This window comes from Chiloscyllium plagiosum, unplaced genomic scaffold (genome assembly GCF_037043375.1).
Source record: "Chiloscyllium plagiosum isolate Xiang-an unplaced genomic scaffold, Cpla_swu_hap1 HiC_scaffold_28, whole genome shotgun sequence".
Classification (NCBI taxonomy): Eukaryota; Metazoa; Chordata; class Chondrichthyes; order Orectolobiformes; family Hemiscylliidae; genus Chiloscyllium; species Chiloscyllium plagiosum.
In genome coordinates this window covers 1,300,692-1,323,973 of record NW_028270166.1, presented here as the reverse complement: position 1 = coordinate 1,323,973, position 23,282 = coordinate 1,300,692, and the positions used below count along the sequence as shown (strand labels likewise).

General features: G+C 44.0%; 1 protein-coding gene across 2 annotated transcripts; it reads left to right on the top strand.

The window, feature by feature from the left end:
* The first annotated feature begins 1,373 nt into the window (after window positions 1-1,373).
* On the top strand, window positions 1,374-22,989 carry ddx49 (DEAD (Asp-Glu-Ala-Asp) box polypeptide 49). Of its 2 annotated transcripts, none has more exons than XM_087975869.1 (13): window positions 1,374-1,520; window positions 2,416-2,539; window positions 6,230-6,315; window positions 6,403-6,524; window positions 8,767-8,954; window positions 15,733-15,873; window positions 16,059-16,134; window positions 16,909-16,985; window positions 17,076-17,173; window positions 17,279-17,353; window positions 17,508-17,596; window positions 18,077-18,145; window positions 22,283-22,989. In XM_087975869.1, exons 1-13 carry the CDS (start codon window positions 1,403-1,405, stop codon window positions 22,361-22,363), a joined length of 1,344 nt encoding a protein of 447 aa, XP_087831995.1. In that variant the 5' UTR covers window positions 1,374-1,402; the 3' UTR covers window positions 22,364-22,989. The 2 variants fall into 2 exon arrangements, with proteins under 2 accessions (XP_087831995.1, XP_043577497.2); XM_043721562.2 differs by having other exon boundaries at window positions 18,077-18,148; window positions 22,281-22,989.
* Window positions 22,990-23,282: the final 293 nt, after the last annotated feature.

The following is a 23,282-nucleotide window of genomic DNA, read 5'->3' as shown; positions in this document are numbered from 1 at the left end:
ATCTCTCCACGCTTCAGGCTCTCTGCCTTTATTCCTGATGAAGGGCTTTTGCCCGAAACGTCGATTTTGCCTGTCCTCGGATGCTGCCTGAATTGCTGTGCTCTTCCAGCACCACTGATCCAGAATCTGGTTTCCAGCATCTGCAGTCATTGTTTTTACCTCATAGAGTTATGGAATCATACAATAAAGGAACAGACCCTTCAGTCCAACTTGTTATGCCAACCAGGTATCCTAACCTGATCGAGTCCCATTTGCCAGCATTTGGCCCATATCCCTTTAAACCCTTCCTATTCATAAACTCCTCCAGATAAATGCTGCAATTGCCACAGTAATTATTTGGCTATCGAACAGGAGGCAAACAAAGAAGGGGAGGGGTGATGGTAGCATCTTGCTGGAGGTGGGGCAAATGGTGGTTGCTGAACAACTTCACTTTTAACTCTTATTTTCTTCAGGTCACGGGTTGGCCATGGGTACCTGCATGGGCCACAGTTATTCCTGTCTCTTCGTAGGGTACATGGAACATTCCTTGTTCCAGTCCTATTCTGGCCCCCACCCACAACTCTTTCTCCAATATATCAATGATATCATTGGTGCGGCTTTGTGCTCTTGTCTGGAATTGTAAACATTAGTCGATTTCGCGTTCAATTTCCACCCTGCCCTCACTTTCACCTGAGTTCTCCTTTCCCTTTCTCAACATCTCTGTTTTTATTTCTGGGGATAGAGTGGCCACTAATATCCACTCTAAACCCCCCAACTCCCATAGCTACCTGGACTGTATATCCTTGCACCCTACTTCCTGCAAAGACTCCATTCCATTCTCTCAGTTCCTCCGTCTCTGTCGTGTATGTTACGATGAGGTCAACTTTGATGAGGGAGCCTCCAAAATGTCCAACTTCTTCCCCTCAACCGACAACTCTTCAGCACTATTGTTGACAGGGCCCTCAGCCGGGACCAACCCATCTCCCGATCTTCTTTTCCCTCCTGTAACAGCGATAGGGTTCCCCTTGTTCTTTCCTATAATCCCACCAGCATCACCAGCCAGAAGATCACTAGCCACCAACTCCATCACCTTCAGTGAGGTACCACCAGGAGACACATATTCCCCTCCCTTCCCTTGTGTGTTCTCTCCAGGACACTCTTCATTCATTCCCAACACCACCCCCATGGCACCTTCCCCTGCGATCATTGAAGGTGTAACACCTGCCCATTTGCCTCTTCTCTCCGAGTGTCCAAGTGGTGACAGCAGTAGATTAATTTGAACGAATTGCAGTTTTCTGTCACTTGAACACAACAACAATACTCCTGCCAGCATCAAAGATGGCGTCGCCACGTGTCGATGTGGGCCGCGCGGTGACGTGACGCCATCAGGAGGCGCCGGGCTCTGACGGATGACGTTGACAGCATGGCGGACAGCCTGGTAGCGTTAGGCCTCGGGGCTTGGCTCTCGGAGCAAAGTGAACGGCTCGGGATCCGGCAACCGACCCCCGTACAGCAGCACTGTATTCCGGCCATTCTCCGGGGTAAGAGACGCCGCTCGGATCCGGAACCCGCCAACCACCAGGCTCTGGACCCTCACCCTGACCCCTGACCCCGCCATTCCCGGACCCTCACGCTGACCCCTGAGCCCCATTCCCAGACCCTCACGCTGACCCCTGAGCCCCATTCCCAGACCCTCACGCTGACCCCTGACCCCTGACCCCCATTCCCAGACCCTCACGCTGACCCCTGACCCCCATTCCCAGACCCTCACCCTGACCCCCGACCCCCATTCCCAGACCCTCACGCTGACCCCTGACCCCCCATTCCCAGACCCTCACGCTGACCCTGACCCCCCATTCCCAGACCCTCACGCTGACCCCTGACCCCCCATTCCCAGACCCTCACGCTGACCCTGACCCCCCATTCCCAAACCCTCATGTTGACCCCTGACCCCCATTCCCAGACCCTCACGCTGACCCCCATTCCCAGACCCTCACGCTGACCCCCATTCCCGGACCCTCACGCTGACCCCTGACCCATTCCTATCTCTCCACTCTTCAGGCTCTCTGCCTCTATTCCTGATGAAGGGCATTTGCCCGAAAGGTCGATTTTCTTGCTCCTCAGATGCTGCTTGAACTGCTGTGCCTTTCCAGCACCGCTCTGAGACAGAATCTGGTTTCCAGCATCTGCAGTCCTTGTTTTTACCCTATTCCTAGACCCTCATGCTGACTCCTGACCCCCCCATTCCATGACCCTTGTGCTGATCTTGGGACCTGGCTTCTCCCTCTCTGACCCCTAACCTCCAAATCTGTTTCTTTGTTCTGACCCTGACCTTGGCTCCTTGTTCTCTAACCCATGACTCCTGACCTGGCTCCTTTAGTCCTTTCATTAGCTTTCATTGCTCCGCAGATTAAAAATTATTTTTTTCTCTCTCAGGACAGGACTGTATGGGCTGTGCCCAAACTGGCAGCGGGAAAACCGCAGCATTTGTTCTCCCAATCCTTCAGAAGCTGTCAGAGGATCCATATGGAATATTCTGCTTGGTGTTGGCTCCCACCAGGTGACTGAACTTTGAGCAGTTCTCAGTGCCATCACTCACAGCTAATGCATGAATATAGATCCCTTCCCTACTAGTCCTTTTAGCTTCTCCTTTCTGCAATCTATTATAGATTGGAAATAAATGTTGATGTTTTGAAAACAGTTGACATTAGAAAAGTGCTGGAGATCTTAGAAAGTACAAAGCTGGACAAATCTCGAGGACCCGAGGACTTATTGGAAAGTTAGGAAATTGTGGGGCCCCTTGAAGAAATATTTGTATCATCTATAAATATGGGTGAGATTCTGAATGAGTGGAAAGTGTGTAATGTGGTGCCTTTGTTTAAGAAACGATGTAAGGAGAAGCTTGGTAACTGTAGACTTTTGAATCTGATTTTGATGGTGGGTAAATTGTTGGAAGTGATTCTGAAAGCTCGGAGAGATAAGGAATGATTAGAGATAGTCAGCATGGTTTTGTGCATGGAAAATTTTCTTACAAACTCGAGTTTTTTTGAGGAAGTAACCAAGATGATTGATTAGGACAGAACAGTAGACATTATTTACTTGGACTTTAATAAAGGTTGACAGGTTCCGCATGGTAGACTAATTAGTAAAGTTAGATCATACGGGATTCACAGTGAGTTTCCCAATTGGATGCGAAGTTGGCTAAGCAGCAGGAGACAGAGGGTGATGGTAGAGCATTTTGTCGGACTGGAGGCCTGTGGTCAGTGATGTCCCACGGATCGGTGCTGGGTCCACTTCTGTTTGTCATTTATATAAATGATTTAGATGAGAGTATGGAAGGTCTGGTCAGTAAGTTTGCAGATGAAAGCAAAGACATTTTGATCAATTGGGTCAATGGCTGAAAAGTGGCAGGTGGAGTTTAATCTTGATAAATGTGAGTATTGCATATTGGTAAAACAAACAAAAGCAAGACTTAAACGTAGGGCCTTGAATAGTGTTGTAGAATGGAGAGACTTAAAGGTTCAGGTGTATAATTTTTTTTTAAGTTTGCATCGCACATATCTAGGGTGGTTAAGATAGTGTTTAGCATGTTTGTCTTCATTGTTCAGACCTTGAAAGTGGAGTCGCAGGTAGATAGGATAGTGAACAAGGCATTTGGTATGCTTTCTTTTATTGGTCAGAGTATTGAGTACAGAAGTTGGGAGGTCATGTTGCAGCTGTACAGGACATTGGTTAGGCCACTGTTGGAATACTGCGTGCAATTCTGGTCTCCTTCCTATCGGAAAGATGTTGTGAAACTTGAAAGAGTTCAGAAAAGATTTACAAGGATGTTGCCAGGGTTGGAGGACCTGAGCTATAGGGAGAGGTTGAACAGGTTAGGGCTGTTTTCCCTGGAGCATCGGAGGCTGAGGGGTGACTTATAGAGGTTTATAAATTCACGAGGGGTATGGATAGGGTAACTAGACAAGGTCTTTTCCCTGGTTGGGGGAGTCCAGAACTAGAGGGCATAGGTTTAGGGTGAGAGGGGACAGATATAACAGAGACCTAAGGGGCAACTTTTTCATGCAGAAGGTAGTACTTGTATGGAATGAGCTGCCAGAGGAAGTGGTAGAGGCCAGTACAATTGCAACATTTAAGAGGCATTTGGATGGGTATATGAATAGGAAGGGTTTGGAGGGATGTGGACCGGATGCTGGCAGGTGGGACTAGATTGGGTTGGGATATCTGGTCGGTGTGGGCGAGTTGGACCGAAGTGTCTGTTACCGTGCTGTACATCTTTATGACTTTGAGCATAGGATTTGGGATGTTATGTTGAGGTTGTACTGGATATTGGTAAGGTCTTTTCTGGATACTGTGTCCAGTTCTGGTCTCCGTTACTGGAAGGATGTTGTTAAGCTGGAGAGGGTTCAGAAGAGATTTAGCAGGATGTTGACGGGAATGGAGGTTTGAGTTATAAGGAAAGGCTGGATAAGCTGGGACTTTTTTCACTGGAGCTTTGGAGGTTGAGAGGTGTATTTAGAGATTTATAAAATCGTGAGAGGTATAGATAATAGAATATAGAACATTACAGTGCAGTACAGGCCCTTCGGCCCTTGATGTTGCGCTGCCCAGTGAAACCAATCTGAAGCCCACCTAACCTACAGTATTCCATTCTTGTCCAGATGTCGATCCAATGACCATTTATATGTCAGTAAAGTTGGCGAGTCTACAACTGATGCAGGCAGTGCGTTCCACCCCCCTATTACTCTGAGTAAAGAAACTACCTTTGACATCTGTCCTTCCAAAGTGAATCACCTCACGCTTTTCCACATTAAACTTCATTTGCTACCTCTCAGCCCAGCCCTGCAGCTTATCTATGTTCCTCTGTAACCTGCAACATCCTTCCGCACTGTCCACAACTCCACCAACCTTAATGTCATCCACAAATTTACTAACCCATCCTTCTATGCCCTCATCCAGGTCATTTATAAAAATGATAAACAGCAGTGGACTAAAAACTAATCCTTGCAGTACATCACTAGTAAATGAACTCCAGGATGTACATTTCCCATCAACCACCACCCTCTGTCTTCTTTCAGCTAGCCAATTTCGGATCCAAACCGCTAAATCGCCCTCAATCCCATGTCTCTGTATTTTGTGCAGTAGCCTACCAATGGGAACCTTATCAAACGCCTTAGTAAAATCCATATACACCAACTCAATGGCTTTACCCTCATCCACCTGTTTAATCACCTTGTCAAAGAACTCAATAAGGTTTGTGAGGCACATCCTGCCCTTCATAAAACCATGTTTACTATCCCTAATCAACATATTCCTATCGAGATGGTTATAAATCCTATCTCTTATAACCTTTTCCACCTCTTTCTCCACAACCGAAGTTGTGGCAGGTGTCTTTTCCCTTAGGTGGGGGATTTCAAACTCGGGCATATTTTTAAGGTGAGAGGAGAAAGATTTTAAAAAGAACCATGAGAGGCAATTGTTTTTAGTGTTTTGTGTGTAGAATGAACTTACAGAGGAAGTGATGGATCCAGCAACACTTAGGACATTTAAAAGACATTTGGATAAATGCATAAATAAGAAATGTTTAGAGGGTTAGGGGCCAAGCACAGGCAGGTGGGACTGGTTTAAGTTTGGGATTTTGTTTGGCATGGACTGGTTGGACTGAAAGGTCTGTTTCCGTGCTGTGTGATACTGAGACAAGTCAACAAATGGGACTGTACAAAACAGAGAATCAGTTCTTATTGATTACATCTCTCCTGACACAATGGCAATTTGCTGAAAGTTAGTCATGAACTCATTGTGGATGATTGCATTGACATCATGGGCTTGATGGTAAATTGCTTGAGGGTTTGAGACTTTCCATTTAAATGAAGCCTCCCCACCAGACTATAGCTTTCACCTCTGGCCCAGACTGATGGTAACTAGATCAGATCTTGACCTGTGCTCCTTGACCTACCTATGGCACTTTCCCTTCTTTAAAAGCCCTCCATGTTCCACTGCTTTCTCCTCTTATTTATAGTTCTGGTTCTTTCTGCACTCCCAAGTACAATCAACATGATCTTTCTGAGATATATTCACTGACTTCAGACCTCAGTCTCAGTGAATTCAGACTCCATTCTCATAACTGTCTGCTCTATGTTAGCTTGCTTTTGTTTTCTGAATTTTGGAATATAAATTATTGTCACTCTTTGAGATTGAGTCTCTCAGTCAGACTGAACTGAAACACATCTTATGTAATTCTTCTTTTCAGGGAGTTGGTCTATCAGATTGCTGAACAGTTTCGAGTCCTGGGGAAACCTCTGGGTTTGAAGGATTGTGTTGTTGTTGGTGGAATCGGTGAGTCTCTGTCTGATGTTCTGTGGCCTGCTGTTTCAATGCCTTATCCCTAAGGCCAGTTTATTATCTGTCTGTTTCCCTCCCTAGATATGGTCTCTCAGGCTCTAGAACTCTCCAGAAAACCTCATGTTGTCATCGCAACTCCAGGCCGTCTGGCTGACCACATCCGGAGTAGTGACACCTTCAACTTGAAGAAAATAAAGTTTCTGGTATGAGAGAATTTGTAGAGACTCAATACGTTAATGTTTCTCCCATTCTGCAGTGTGGGGATTAGGAAACATTTCCCACCAACCCTAGAGGCATGGCCACAGGGAGGGGGTGGCGTTAGGGCAGCATCAAATTTGGTTACTCTCTGCTTCTGGCTGAATTAACACCATTCTGACCTACTCTTTCCCTATAGCCCTGTATCAATTCCCAAACTAATCCCACTGCCCTACTCTCTCCCCTTGATCCTGTATCAATCCCCAAACTAATCCCACTGCCCTACTCTCTCCCCTTGACCCTGTATCAATCCCCAAACTAATCCCACTGCCCTACTCTCTCCCCTTGGCCCTGTATCAACCTCGAAATAATCCTTTCATTCTTGTAATGACAAGTTTAAGATTGCTGATGCCACAGCCAGAGACCGTAGTCTTTCCAGTTCACGTTCACCAAAATCCTTAATTATTTCCATAAGACCATTAGATATAGGAGCGGAATTAAGTCCTATTGGTTCATCAAATCTGCTCTGTCATTTGATTATGGCAAATAATGTTTTTCAAACCATTCTGCTGTCTTCCCCCGCATAACCTTTGATCCTCTTATTAATCAAGAGCCTACCTATCGCTGTCTTAAATACACTCAGTGATCCGGCCTCCACAGCCCTCTGCGGTAACGAGTTCCACAGATTCCCCACCCTCTGGCTGAAGAAATTCCTCCTCATCTCAGTTCCAAATGGTAATCCCTTCACTCTGCGGCGGTGCCCTCTGCTCCTAATCTCTCGTACACTTGGAAACATCTTCTCCATATCCACACACTCCTGGCCCCTCAGTGTTCTGTAAGTTTCAATCAGATCCACCCCTCATCGAGTACACAGAGTCCTCAATCCCTCCTCATGTGACAAGGCCTTTATTCCCAAGATCATTCTTGTAAATCTCCTCTGGATTCCCTCCAATACTTTGCTCAGATACGGGGCCCAATACTGCTCACAGTATTCCAAATATGATCTGGTTGGAGCCTTACACAGCCTCAGCAGGACATTCCTTCTTTTTGTTCTAGTCCTCTGGAAATGAATGTTAACAATGCATTTCTCTTCCTAATTACCAACTGAACTTGCATGTTAACCTTAAGAGAAACCTGAATGTGGACTCCCAAGTTCCTTCATGTTTCAGATTTCTGAAGCCTTTCCCCATTTAGAAAACAGTCTATGCTTCTATTTTTCCAACCAAAGTGCATAACCTCACTTTCCCACATTGTATTCCACCTGCCACTTCTTTGTCAACTCTCCTAGCCTGTTCAAGTTTTTCTGCAGCTCTCACTTCCTCAACACTCCCTGTCCTTCACCTATTTTTGTGTTATCTGCAAAGATAGCAGCAATGCCCTCAGTTGTTTTGTGCAGATTGTTAATGTGTAATTTGCATAGTCCTGGTCCCAACACTGACCCCTGCAGAACTGCAGTAGTCATCAGCTGCCATCTTGAAAAAGACCCTTCATCTCCACTCACTGCCTCCTGCCCGGCAGCCAATCCTCTACCCATGTAACCACCTTGCCCCTAACACCATGAGCTCCTCTTTGACAAGGTGCCACATGGGAGGCTGCTAACTAAGACTCTCTTTACTCTCCTCTGCCAGGACTGAGTCCTTGGGTTGTGATATCTGGTCAGCATGGACGGGTTGGATCGAAGGGTTGGTTCCATGCTGTACATCTCTATGACTGTATGACTTCATATACCCCAAACAATGGGCTGATATCATCAATTGCAGCTTCCTCTCTTGTTGCATGAGTAATCCAGTGACTAGGGATTATTTTCAGGTTCCACCACTGCGGACCGTGGAATTTGAATTCAGTTAAAGCATGTGGAATTAAGAAGCAGATCTAGTGGTGACCAGGAAATTGCAGTTGATAGTTGTAAAATCTATTGAGTCATCTGGAAGTCTGTTGTCATTATCTGGTTTGGAGTACGTGACTCCAGGCCCACAGCAATATGCTCAACTCCTAATTACCTTCTGAAATGACTGTGCTACTTAATTTCAGGTAAATTGAGGACAGGCAATAAATGCCAGCCTTGCATCTCATGAAATTACTATAAAGAAGGAAGGAGGGCTTGTGACCATGCCTGTCTTGTATCTGAATTATTGCTTGTTTATGTGCAATATGGCAGCTGAGACAGATTACATTTTTCTGGCTGTGTGACTTCCAGTTTCCGATAGAAGAAAACTCAGTTTTCCCATTGGCATTTGCTCTTTTCCCTAGGTGTTGGATGAAGCTGATAGATTGCTGGAGCAAGGCTGCACAGATTTCACTCAGGACCTGGAATTGATTCTCAGTGCTGTCCCAGCCAAACGGCAAACTCTACTGTTCAGTGCGACCCTTACTGACACGTTACAGGAGCTGAAGAAGATTGCCACGAACAAGCCTTTCTTCTGGGAATCAAAGACAGAGTAACTATAAATACACATGGGGTTAGATACAGAGAAACAGAATAAATATCCCTGTAACTTTGGAGCATTCATAAGGCTGAGGGAATCATGGATAGTATATTCAGTAAAAGTTGATCACACCACAGATAAAAATTACTGAAGAAAGTAGAGAATGGCTAGCCAACAGACAGAGGAAAGGTAGGTAAGTAATGCAGTGTCCCCTGTGATCATCTCCCTCCAAAACAGGTATAACTGTTTTGGATACAGTTGGGGGAGACGGCTCATCAGGGGAAGGTGGCAGCAGCTGGGTTCATGGCATGTGGTTGGCTCTGCTGCAAAGGAGGGCAGGAAAAAGAGTGGCCAGAGCTGTAGTGATATGGGATTCAATAGACACGTGTTTCTGCAACTGCAAACAAGAGTCCAGGATGGTATATTGCCTCCCAGGTGCAATGGTCTGAGATCTCTTTGAGCAGCTGCAGTACATTCTGGGGGAAAGTGAACAGCCAGCTATTGTAGTCCATACCACACCAACAACATCGGTTTAAAAAAAGGATGAGGTCCCATAAGCTGAACTGAGGGAGTTAGGAGTTAAACTAAAACGTAGCACCTCAATGTATTCTTGGGATTGCTACCTGTGCCATGTGCTAGTCAGAGTAGGAATGATAGGATAGCTAAGATGAAAATGTGGCTTGAAGGATGGTGCGGTGGGGGGGGAATTCAAATTCCTGGGACATTGGAATGGTCTGCACCTGGGCAGGACTGGAACCACTTCCTCGGGGAAGTGTTTGCAAGTGCTGTTGGGGAGGGTTTAAACTAATATGGCAGGGGGATGGGAACCAGTGCAGGAAGGCAAAGAGGGGTTTAACAGAGACAGAAACAAAGGACAATGATTGGAAAAGTGGAAGGCAGAGAAACCAAAGACAAAAATCAAAAAGCGCCACATTTCATAATGATTCTAAAAGGGCAATAAATGTCGAAATAAATGAGCCTGAAGACTCCGTCTCAGTGTGAGGAGTATTTGTAATAAGGTGGATGAATTAACTGCACAAACAGTTATTAATGGAAAAAATGTAACTGGCTCCAGGGTAACCAAGGATGGGAATGCAATGTGCAAAGTTATTCAATTGTCAGGGAATACAGATAGAAAGGAAAAAGAGGTAGGGTAGTGTTGCTGATTAAGGAGATTAACATAATAGTAAGGGAGGACGCTAGTCTGGACATTGTGGAATCTGTATGGGTGGAGCTGCAGAACATTGAAGGGAAAAAGACATTAGTACAGACCACCAAACATACTTGTGATGTTGGAAACTGTATCAAACAGGAAATTAGAGATCCATGCAGTCAGGGTACAACAGTTATTGTGGGTGATTTCAATCTACATACTGATTGGATTAACCAAACTAGAATTTGGAAGAATCAGAAGGGATCTTGTAGAAACATAACATATGGAATGGGGTAGATAAGGTAGGGGCAGGTAAGCTGTTTCCACTGGTGGGTGAGACTAGGACTAGGGGGCATGGCTTCAAGATTAGGGGGAGTAGATTAAGGACAGAGATGAGGAGGAACTGCTTTTCCCAAAGAGTGTTGAATCTATGGAATTCTCTGCCCAAAGAGGCAGTAGAGGCAGCTTCATTCAATATATTCCAGACCCAGTTGGATGGGTGTTTGCATGGTAGGGGAATAAAGGGTTATGGGGATAATGCAGGTAGGAGGGGCTGAGACAATGGATCAGCCATGATCTGAATGAATGGCAGAGCAGGCTCAACGGCTCAGCTGGCCTATTCCTGCTTCTTTTACTCTGAAACTATGCACCGGGTAGCAATGTGATGGAGGAGAATTTCCTGGAATGTGTGAGGGATGGTTTCCTTGACCAATACATCGAGGAACCAACTAGAGAGCAAGCCACCCTGGATTGGGTGTTGTGTAACGAGAGAGGATTAACTAGCAACCTTGTGGTGAGAGATTCTTTGGGAGAGGGTGACCATAATATGATAGAATTCTTCATTAAAATGGAGAATAACACAATTAAATCTGAAACTAGGGTCCTGAAACTAGGGTCCTGAACTTAAAGCTACCTTTGGTGATATGAGGCATTGGCTAGGATAAACTGGCCAAGGATACTTACGGGGTTGATGGTGGATAGGCAATGACAGACATTTAAAGAACATATAGATGAACTTCAACAATTGTACATCCCTGTTTGGCGTAAGAATAAAGAGAAGGTGGCTCAACCCTAGTCAGCAAAGGAAATCAGGAAAAGTGTTAAAGCCATACAGGAGACATATACATTGGCCATAAGAAGCAAATCTAAGGTCTGGGAGAAATTAAACATTCAGCACAAGAGTGCAAAGGGATTAATTCACAAGGGGAAACAGAATATGAAAGTAAACTTGCAGAAAACAAAAACTGACTACAAAAGCTTCTATAGATATGTGAAGAGAAAAAGACTGGTGAAGACAAATGTAGGTCCCTTGCAGTTAGAATCAGGTGAATTCATAATGAACAACAAAGAGATGGCAGACCGGTTGAACAAATACTTTGGATCTGTCTTCACTGAGGAGGACAGAAATAACCTTCAGGAAATCTGAGATGGAGGACAGAATGTGGCTAATAAGAACTGCTTTTTTTAAAAAAAAAGGTATTTTCAGTGTGGGAGCTGATTTCCTTGAATTCCAGGAGCAGTAATTATTGTTTTATAGGTTGTTGCATTGTTTTTGAACTTTAGCAAAAAAAAGATCAAAACAATGGCACTTTAAAAAGGTTGAAGACAGAAAAAGGTCACATGGGAAATGAATCAAACTGAGAAATCTACCTGCACAGCTGACTGTCTCTCCTGTTTGGCTTCAAGTATCTCTGGACATCACAGTTCCTCTAAGAAAAATAAGCAAACAGCAAAATTCACAGCTCACCTTGAAGGAACCTGTGTAGGGGAGCCCACAGCAGGAGAGCAGCTAAGTGGCTAGCTTTAAAGTGTAACCTACTTTTTTGTTGTAAATCTACAGCAGTGAGTAGAGTGGGTTCTTATTTGATTACACATTTTTATTGAGATGTGTATCTTGGTTAAACTTTAAAAATTCAAAGTTTGGGAGAAGATTTGTAGCTTGGGTGCTCGTTGTTGTGGTTCTGTTCGCCGAGCTGGGAATTTGTGTTGCAGACGTTTCGTCCCCTGTCTAGGTGACATCCTCAGTGCTTGGGAGCCTCCTGTGAAGCGCTTCTGTGATGTTTCCTCCGGCATTTATAGTGATTTGTCTCTGCCGCTTCCGGTTGTCAGTTCCAGCTGTCCGCTGCAGTGGCCAGTGTGTCACATCGACCTGGACCCAATATACTGGCCACTGCAGCGGACAGCTGGAACTGACAACCAGAAGCGGCAGAGACAAACCACTATAAATGCCAGAGGAAACATCACAGAAGCGCTTCACAGGAGGCTCCCAAGCACTGAGGATGTCACCTAGACAGGGGACGAAACGTCTGCAACACAAATTCCCAGCTCGGCGAACAGACCCACAACAAACTTTAAAAATATAAAACATAGATACTAAGTGATCTGTTTTCTGGGACTGTAGGTTGTTAAGCTGCAAAGATGGCCTTTTGTAGAGTGATGTGCTCTTCCTGTTGGATGTGGGAGATTAGGGAGAATTTCCAAGTTACTGATGATACCAATGGTGTTTTGCAGGGATCTGGTCTGGGACCTCTGCTCTTTGTGATTTTTATAAATGACTTGAATGAGGAAGTGGAAGGGTGGGTTAGAAGGTTTGCTGATGACATGAAGTTTGGTGGAGCTGTGGAGTTTGGAGGGCTATTGTAGATTGCAACAGGACATTGACAGGATCCGGAGCTGGGCTGAGAAGTGGCAGATGGAGTTCAACCTGGAAAAGTGTGAAGTGATCCATTTTGAAAGGTTGAATTTGAATGCAGAATACAGGGTTAAAGGCAGGACTCTTGGTACTGTGGAGAAACAGCGGGATCTTGGGGTGCATGTTCATAGAACCCTCAAAGTTGATAGGGTTGTTAAGAAGGCATATGGTGTGTTGCCTTTGATTAGCAGGGGGATTGGGTTTAAGAGCCATGAGGTTATGCTGCAGCACTATAGAGCCCTGGTTAGACCACACTTGATATATTGTGTTCAGTTCTGGTCACCTCATTACAAGGATGTGGAAGCCTTAGGGTGAAGAGGAGATTTACCAGGATGCTGCTTGGACTGGAGGACATGTCTTATGAAGAAAAGTTGAGGGAGCTAGGGCTTTTCTCATTGGAGTAAAGAAGGATGAGAGATGTACAGGATAATGAGAGACATCGATAGAGTGGATAGTCAGAAACTTTTTCCCAGTGCGGAAATGGCTATCACGAGGGGGCATAATTTTAAGGTGATTGGAGGAAGGCTTAAGGGAGATGTCAGAGGTAGGTTCTTTACACAGAGAGTGGTGGGTGTGTGGAATGCACTGTCAGTGGTGATGGTAGAATCTGATAATTACGAGCATTTACGCGACTCTTGGATAGGTACATGGATGATAGTAAAATGCAGGGTATGTAGGTAAGTTTGATCTTAGAGTAGGATAAAAGGTCAGCACAACATCGAGGGCCGAAGGGCCTGTACTGTGCTGTACTGTTCTATATTTCTATGAAAAGTCAGCGATCTATAGACTGGCAAACCTGACATCGGTGGTGGGCAAGTTGTTGGAGGGAATCCTGAGGATCAGGATTTACATGTGTTTGGAAAAGCAAGGACCGATTAGGAATAGTCAACATGGCTTTGTGCATGGGAAATCATGTCTCTCAAACTTGTTTGAGATTTCTGAAAAGTAAGAAAGAGGATTAATGACGGCAGAGTGGTAGACATGATATGTATGGACTTGAGTAAGGTGTTTCAAAAGGTTCCTCATGGTAGATTGGTTAACAAGGTTAGATCACGTGGAATACAGTGAGAACTAACCATTTGGATACAGCACTGGCTGGAAGGTGAAAGCCAGAGGGTGGTGGTGGAGAGTTGTTTCTCAGACGGGAGGCCTGTGACCAGTGGAGTGCCACAAGGATCGGTGCTGCCTTTTGTTATTTATATGAATGATTTGGAATTGAACATGGGAGGTATGGTTAGTAAGTTTGCAGGTGGCACCAAAATTGGAGATGTACTGGATAGCAAAGGTTACCTCTGGTTACAACAGGATCTTGATCAGATGGGCCAGTGGGTCAAGGAGTTACAAATGGAGTTTGAGAAATGTGTAGTGATGCCTTTTGGAAAGACAAATAAGGACAGGATTTATATACTTAGTGAGACGGTCCTAGGGAGTGTTGCTGAACAAAGAGACCTTGGAGTGCAAGTTCATACTCCCTTGAAAGTGGAGTTGCAGGTCGACAGGAAAATGAAGAAGGCATTTGGTATGCTTGCCTTTATCAGTCAGTTCATTGAGTTTGGCAATTGGGAGGTCATGTTTTGGCTGTACGTGACATTGATTAGGCTCTCTCTGCTATAGGATGGATGTTGTGAAACTTGAAAAGGTTCAGAAAAGATTCACAAGGATGTTGTCAGATTTGGAGGGTTTGAGCTGTAGGGAGAGGCTGAATAGGCTGGGGCTGCTTTCTTTGGAGCTTCGGAGGCTGAGGGGTGACCTTACAGAGGTTTATAAAATCATGAGGGACATGGACAGGGTGAATAGCCAAGGTATTTTGTCTGGGGTGGGGGAGTCCAGAACTAGAGAGAATAGTTTCAAGGTGAGAGGGGAAAGATATAAAATGGACCTAAAGTGCAGCTTTTTCATGCAGAGGGTGTTGTGTGTATGGAATGAGCTACCAGAGGAAGTGGAGAAGGCTGGTACAATCACAACATTTAAAAGACATCAGGATGGGTATATGAATAGGAAGGGTTCGGGGGGATATGAGCCCAACTGCTGGAAGATGGGACCAGATTTATTTAGGATATCTGATCGGCATTTACGAGTTGGACTGAAGAGTCTTATTTTCCATACTGTATGGCTCTATGACTCTAAAAGCTGGGGACAGAGGGTTAATCATGAAGTATTCACTGGAATTTAGAAGAATGAGGGGGATTTGCACAGAAGTATATAAAATCCTGATGGGATTGAATAGGCTAAATATGGGAAGAATGTTCCTAATATTGGGCAAGTCCAGAACTTGGGGTCACAGTCTAAGAATGAGGGGACAACCATTCATGACTGAGATAAGGAAGAATTTCTTCACTTAGAGTTGTGGAATTCTCTCCCACAGGAAGCTGTTGGGGCCAGTTCCTCAGATATTCAAGAGGGAGTTGGGTGTGACCTTGCAGTTAAAGGGATGAAGGGTTATGAGTAGTGAGTGGGAATAGGATACTGAGATTGAATGATTAGCCATGATGGCATTGAATGGTGCTGCAGGCTCAAAGGGCTGAATGGCCTATTCCTGCACCTATTTTCTATGTTTACACTGACCCCATCAAATGTTTCCTGTAGAAGGGCTTATGCCCGAAACGTCGATTCTCCTGTTCCCTGGATGCTGCCTGACCTGCTGCGCTTTTCCAGCAACACATTTCAGCCCCCATCAAATGTTCCCAGGACAGGGACAGCACAGGATTCGGAACAGCATAAAGTTCCCTGTTTATTTTCCTCTGAGACAGGAACATTGCGTGTAATGACACATGTGGAACTTGCTGCGGTGTTTTTGGTTCTGACAGTTTAATCACTGGTCTGAGAATTGTGAGATTTGATGATGATGAGTTCCCCATAATATTGTTAATCTTAATAATAAAGGGTGCAATATTGCTGTGGGAGGTGTGGCTGTACAGAGTTTGAATTGATCTGTCTGTGTGTAGAGTTCGCACGGTGACGGAGTTGGATCAACGTTATCTCCTTGTTCCCGAACGGGTGAAAGAAGCTTTCCTCGTTCAGATTATCCAGAAGTTTCAGGATGAACATGAGGATTGGTCCATTATCATTTTCACAAACACATGCAAGTGAGTTCCATTTATGATGTATGTGGGAATGCTGAATAAACTGCGTTGAACATTCGAGCATACTCACATGTCCATCTGTATGTATGATTGTGCATCACGATAGGAGGATGTGTGGAACACACTGGATCGATGACTCACCACATCCCTGCAGTGGGTTTGGGTCTCATTTTCACTTCTCTTTGCAGAATGTGTCAGATTTTGAACATGATGTTGCGGAGGTTCAACTTTCCCTGTGGAGCCCTACACTCAATGATGAAGCAGGTGAGTGTTGATCCAACAGAGTCCGGAATAACATCAACATTGGTCCATTCTTCTTGGATATTCTTAACAATGTTGAAATGAAATCTAAAATCAGTGGCCTGGTCTTAATGAATCATTATTAAAGATTTAAATTCATTTTACAGATGACTAGATCCAAAACACCAGAATAGATACAGCACAGGGTTAGAGTGAGCTTTATTCTTATATCCAACCCTGTGCTGTCCCTGTCCTGGGAGTGTTTGATGGGGGAAATGTAGAAGTAACTTTTCAGTTTAAAAGAGTACTTTACTCTCTAACTAATCCCGTCCTGTACATGTCCTGGAAGTGTTTGCTGGGGACCGTGTAAAGGGAGCATTACTCTGTATCTAATCCTGTGCTGTTCCTATACCAGGAAAATGGTACTGATAGAATGTACTTGCAGTTTAAAAGAGTCAGTAGACTTTCACTTTCAGTTTAATTATAATTCAAAGAGTGGAAGAAGCCTTGCTTTGTATCTAACCCCATGCTGTACATGTCCCAGGAGTGTTTGATCGGGATGGTGTCAAGGGAACTTTATTTTCTGTTTCCTTTCAGTTTTAAAAGAGCAGAGCAAGATTTACTCTTACTTTAAAAATAGTGCATGCTTTATTTTCAACAACTTCATGGGGTTAGATACAGAGTAAAGCTCCATCTACATTGTCCCCATCAAACACTCCTGGGTCTGAGACATTGCCTTGGGGTGGGTGAATGAGCTTGCTCTGCGCTGTACTGATTGACTGTTTTCTGTCTCTACAGAAGCAGCGGTTTTCCACACTTGCGAAGTTCAAGTCGAGCATTTTCAAGATCCTTGTGGCCACAGATGTTGCTTCTCGGTAATGAATGAACAGAATGCTCTGGATTGACTTCTTGACCATCCCCTTTCCTCCAGTGACTAATGTCTAACTTGGATCTTTTCTCCACAGTGGTCTCGATATTCCTACAGTCCATGTTGTCATCAATCACAACACACCTGGACTTCCGAAAATCTACGTCCACCGTGTTGGCCGCACAGCCCGAGCAGGTAATCATACATCATTCGCTTTCTCTCTGACCTCTCCTTTCCTCACCGTCCTCCTCCTCCCTGAGTCAGTGATGATGAAATGGTTTAAATGATTCTGTTCTTTAGGTCGTCATGGCATCTCTATCACTCTGGTTACTCAGTACGACATTTACCTGGTTCATGCAATTGAGCAGGAAACAAGTGAGTATTATTTGGCATGGGGTGTGGTCTTCAGAGCAGTGCAATGGAATACAGCCAGTGGGATGTGTGCATGGGTGGGCTTGCCTATGACCTAATTATCTGTGCAGTTTTCATCATTGATGCTTTTCTGCTTGATATGTCTAATTTATCTCAGAGGTGAAACTGAAGGAGTTTTTGGTAGATGAGGAGAATGTGCTGAAGATTCTCACACATGTGAATGTGACTCGGCGAGAGTGTGAGATTGTGAGTAGCTGGTGTTTGGCCAGAATCCTTGATGACGCTAAATCTGCTCCCCTTATCTTAAAACCATGTGCTCTACACCTACTGTATATCCTCTCTATACCTACTGTATCAACTCCGTTTACCATCATTTATACTTCTATAAGATCTCCTCATGTGCTTTTTTTAAACTTGAGAGTATGGGCTTACACTGCTCAATCTCCTCATAAAACACATCCCTCAGCTCTGGAATCAATCTAGTGAACTGCCTCCAATACAACTACATCCCTCCTCAAGGAAGGGGACCAGAATTCTCCACAGTACTCCAGCTGCAGTCTCACTAATACCTTGTACAGTTGCAGAAATACTTCCCTACTTTCATTCTCTATTCCTTTAGCAATAAATGAAATATTCTGTTTGACTTCCCTCTTACGTGCATATTAGTTTCTCAAATGTAATCAGATAGTAATTGTGGCATCACTGATAATGACTGTTTAATCTCAGGAACTTGAGTCAACTGACTTTGATGAAAAGAAGGAAATCAACAAAAGGAAGCAGATGATTTTAGAAGGAAAGGTACATTTTAATTTTCTCAAATCTGTCAACCACTCAGACTATTTATGAGCAACTGTTCCGTATCTTGATTGGGAGATAGAGTAAAATTGTGTTTATTTTTTAAAAATAGCATAGGATCTGAGAATTGCTGGCAAGTCCAGCATGTTTTGTTTTATTTATTTTTTCACTGGTGAGCCCACCTTTAACGAGAAGGCAATAGTGGTTGGTTGGAGAAGCCTTGGTAGGTTGCTGCAGATGATATGCTGTCACTGGTGCCTGAGGTACGTCAAGTGGGCTGCTTGAATGTTGAAGTTGCACCCATCCAGGGAAGGATTCCATCATTTTCCTGACTTGCACCTTGTAGACAGTGGACAGGGTTGGGGGGAGTCAGCTGGTGAGCTACTCACTACAGAACTCTGACCTCCTGTAATTTCAGTATTTATATGGCTTGTCCAGTTCAGTTTTTGGTCAGTGGGGGTATCAGCATCTAACACCCCCTGAGAAAAAGAGCAGGAAATGACATTGCTGAGATAACGTTTGAGGACTCATCCACTGAGGGAGTTTCGGTTGAGGTTAGAAACAGGAAAGGAGAGGTCACTCTGGGAGTTTTCTGTAGGCCTTCAAATTGTTTCAGGGATGTAGAGGGAAGGACAGCAAAGGTAATTCTCAATACAAACGAAAGTAACAGGGTAGTTTTTATGGGGGACTTTAACTTTCCCAATATTGACTGGTAATACTACAGTTCAAATGGGTCAATTTTTGTTCAATGTGTGCAGGAGGGTTTTCTGACACAGTATGTAGACAGGCCACTATTGGATTTGGTACTGGGGAATGAACCAGCCAGGTGTTAGATTTGGAGGTAGGGGAGCACTTTGGCGATATTGATCATAATTTGGTTATGTTTACAATAGCAATGGGCAGGGATAGGTATATACTGCGGGGAAAGGCAATTATGATGCAATTAGGCCAGACTTAGGATGCATAGGATGGGGTAAGGAAACTGCAGGGGATGGACACTCTTGAAATGTGGAGCTTATTCAAGAAACAGCTACTGTGGGTCCTTGATAAGTATCTACCTGTCAGGCAGGGAGGTAGTTGCCGAGAGAGGGAGCCATGGTTTACTAAAGAAATTGAAGCTCTTGTAAAGAGGAAGAAAGCGGCTTATGTGAGGATGAGGTGCGAAGGCTCAGTTAAGGGGCTTGAGAGTTATAAGTTAGCCAGAAAGATCTAAAGAGAGAGCTAAGAAGAGCTAGGAGGGGACATGAGAAGTTGTTGGCGGATAGGATCAAGAAAAACCCTAAAGCCTTATATAGGTATATCGGGAATAAAAGAATGACTAGAGTAAGATTAGGGCTAATTAAAGACAGTAAGTGGGAAGTTGTGTTTGGAATCGGAGGACATAGAAGTGCTTAATGAATACTTTGCCCTTTTCCAATGTGAATACTGACAATGTTAGTGAGAATACAGAGATTCAGGCAACTAGATTAGATAGGATTGCAGTTGACAAAGAGGAGGTTTTAGCAATTTTGGAAGATCTGAAAATAGATAAGACCCCTGGACTGGATGGGATTTGTACTCTGATTCTCTGGGAAGCCAGGGAGGAGATTGCAGAGCCTTTGGCTTTGATCTTTGTCATCACTATTGACAGGAGTAGTGCCAGAAGACTGGAGGATAGCAAATATTGTTCCCTTGTTTAAGGGGAGTCAGGATAATCCTGGTAAATGTAGGCCAGCGAGCCTTACTTCGGTTGTGGGTAAGGTGTTGGAAAAGGTTATAAGATATTATTTTCCAGATGATTATAAATCCTAATTTGATTATGGATAGACAACACGGTTTTGTGAAGGGGAGGTTATGCCTAATTAACCTGATTGAATTCTTCAAGAAGGTGACAAAACAGTAGATGTTCCCACAGGGTTCAGTGTTGGGGCCCAGCTGTTCACTATAAATAATCTGGATGAAGAGACTGGGGGTATTCTGGCGAAGTTTGCCAATGATATGAAGTTAGGTGGACAGGCAGGTAGTTCTGAGGAGGTGGGGAGGCTACAGAAAGATTTAGACAGTTTAAGAGAATGGTCCAAGAAATGGCTGATGAAATTCAATGTGAGCAAATGCGAGGCCTTGCACTTTGACTATTATAGGCATGGACTATTTCATAAACGGTGAGAAAATTCATAAAGCCAAAGTACAAAGGGATCTGGGAGTGCTAGTCCAGGATTCTCTAAAGGTTGACTTGCAGGTTGAGTCCATGGTTAAGAAAGCAAATGTAACGTTGTCATTTATTTCAAGAGGGTTGGAATGTAAAAGCAATGAGGTGCTACTAAGCTCTTAAAATGGGTTAGGCCTCATTTAGAATACTGGGTCCGGTTTTGAGCCCCACACTGGAGCATGTCCAGTGGAGATTCATATGGATGATCTCTGGAATGGTAGGCCTAACATACGATGAACAGCTGAGGATCCTGGGATTGTGTTTGTTAGAATTCAGAAGGTTACCATAAGACATAGGAGCGGAAGTAAGGCCATTCGGCCCATCGAGTCCACTCCGCCATTCAATCATGGCTGATGAGCATTTCAACTCCACTTACCCTTAATTCCTTGTGACATCAAGGTTGAGGGGAGATCTAATAGAAACTTACAAAATAATGCATGGCTTAGAAAATGTGGATGCTGGGACAGCCTTAGAATTAGAGGGGGTCAATTTAGAATGGAAATGAGACATTTCTTCAGCCAGAGTGTGGTGGGCCTGTGGAATTCACTGCCACGGAGTGCAGTGGAGGCCAGGGTATTAAATTCTTAATCTCAGCCTTGAAGACATTTATTAATCTCGCAAGGAATTAAGGGCTACGGGGAGAGTACAGGTAAGTGGTGTTGAAATGCCCATCAGCCATGATTGAATTAGTTGACCCGATGGGCCGAATCGCCTTACTTCCACTCCTATTTCTTATGGATGAAGGTAAAGTGGTTGATATGGTTTTCAGTAAGGCATTTATTATGGTTCCATACAGTAATCTATTGCACAAAATACAGAGGCATGGGATTGTGGCTGATTTAGCGGTTTGGATCAGAAATTGGCCAGCTGAAAGATGACAGAGGTTGTTGGTTGATGGGAAATATTCATCCTTGAGGTCAGTTACCAGTGGTGTACTGCAAGGATCCGTTTTGAGGCCAATGTTGTTTGTCATTTTTTATAAATGATCTGGATGTGGGCATAGAAAGATGTGTTAGTAACTTTGCGGATGACACTAAGGTAGGCAGAGTTGGGGGTTACAGAGGGACATAGATAAGATGGCATATGGTGTGTTGGTAGGGGGATTGAGTTCTGGAGCCATGAGGTCATGCTCAGCTGTACAATTTATTGGTAAGGTCACACCTGTAGTATTGCATGTAGTTCTGGTCACTGCATTATAGGAAGGATGGGGAAGCTTTGGAAAGGGTTCAGAGGAGATTTACTTGGATGTTGTTTGGTATGGAAGGTCTTGCAAGGAAAGGCTGAGGGAACTAAGGCTGTTTTTCATTGGAGAGAAGAAGGTTGTGAGAGGTGGCTTAATCAGGGGCAGAGAGAGAGAGAGCCTTTTTCTTTGGATGGTGAAGGCTAACACGAGGGGAACATAGCTTTACATTAATGGGTGATAGATTTTAGCACAGATATCGGGGTAGTTTCTTTACTCAGGTGTGAAATGGCCTGCCCACAAAGACTCGCCAATGTTAAGGGCATTTAAATAGCCATTGGACATACATATGGGTAACAGATTAATTTAACAGGTTGGCACAACATCAAGGGCTGAGGGGCTAATGCTGCACTATAGCATTGTAAGAGTGGCTGCGAATGGAGCTGAACATTGTTTGCTGATGACTGCACTTCTGCATTTATGAAACAGCTGAAGATGGTTAGGTCCAGGACACTACCCTGAGGAATTGTCTTTCTTTATTAGGTTCGACTTGGCTAGTGTTCTCCCCATAAATTTTGCCAGGCCTCCTTGGTGAAATGCTGCCTTGAAGGCAGGAGCAGTCACACTGGGCTTGTTTGGATCAAGGCTGCATTGACAGATGGTCTTTGAGCAGGTGTCATTTGGCAACACAATGATGGAAGGGGTTATCAAGAGTGGTCTAACTGGACATGATAATGAGATTTATATGGATTTTGTTCTGGTTCTAGGACCCTGCTGTAGAGTTAAAGAGAAAAATGGAGCTGGAGAAAATAAAGGAAGGAAAGAGGAAATTTCAGCAGAGAATATGTGAGACTTTGGAGAGACAGACAGCAACTCGACTCAAACAGAAGCTGCTGAAGAAGAAAAGAAAACAAACAAAGAGAGCAGGGCAAGTTTTGGTTGGAGCTGGAATCTGATCCATGGACAAAACCTTCAATCTGTAACCAAATTGCCATTTAGTGACATTTGGCACCACTCATGTTTTCAATGGACTATTTTCTAACATTTGAAATTTGTTTGCTGCAGTGGGGAGCTGAACAATGTAGTGTTAATAGTATTCATTGTATGTAAAATATCCTTTATCTGGCTCCTCATTGTAGTATTTTGCATGCAACCTACTCAGACAACTTAGCTCTCCATTTCTAGCAAGTAGCTGTAGGCCAACTGATGAGTTTCAGAAGTCAGGCATTTGCTTGTTTGGATTTATCAGCTGTATGATGGTATTTAGGGTCTTCACTCCCTGATGGCAACAGTTTATTTACAAGAAAGGGCATGAAACTATTGCCTTCCATTTATGATAGTTAATTGAGTAGTTAATTTACCCATTGTCCTATTTAAATTTCCAGTAGTGCCTTTTCATGAAAGTATTGACTTACCAAATTGAATAATACCTGAATGAACAGCTCAATTGTGATTGTATTAAAGTATTCACCAGGGTGTTGCCAGTGTTGGAATAATTCAGCTTTGAACACTGACTGTGTAGGCTCACGTTGTTTACCTTCAAACAAGAAAAGTTGAAGGGAGGATCTGATAGAAATGTACAAAGTTTGAAGGACTTACATGGGCCAACAGTAAGAAATTCAATACCCACAAACAGAGCCATATCAGGACACTTAAACAAGCCATAACACACCACAGCAACCCAGAACTACAAGAAGCCGAGGACAAACACCTATAACATATTCAGGAACAACAGATACCCGATAAATGCAGTCCACTAATTGCTGCAC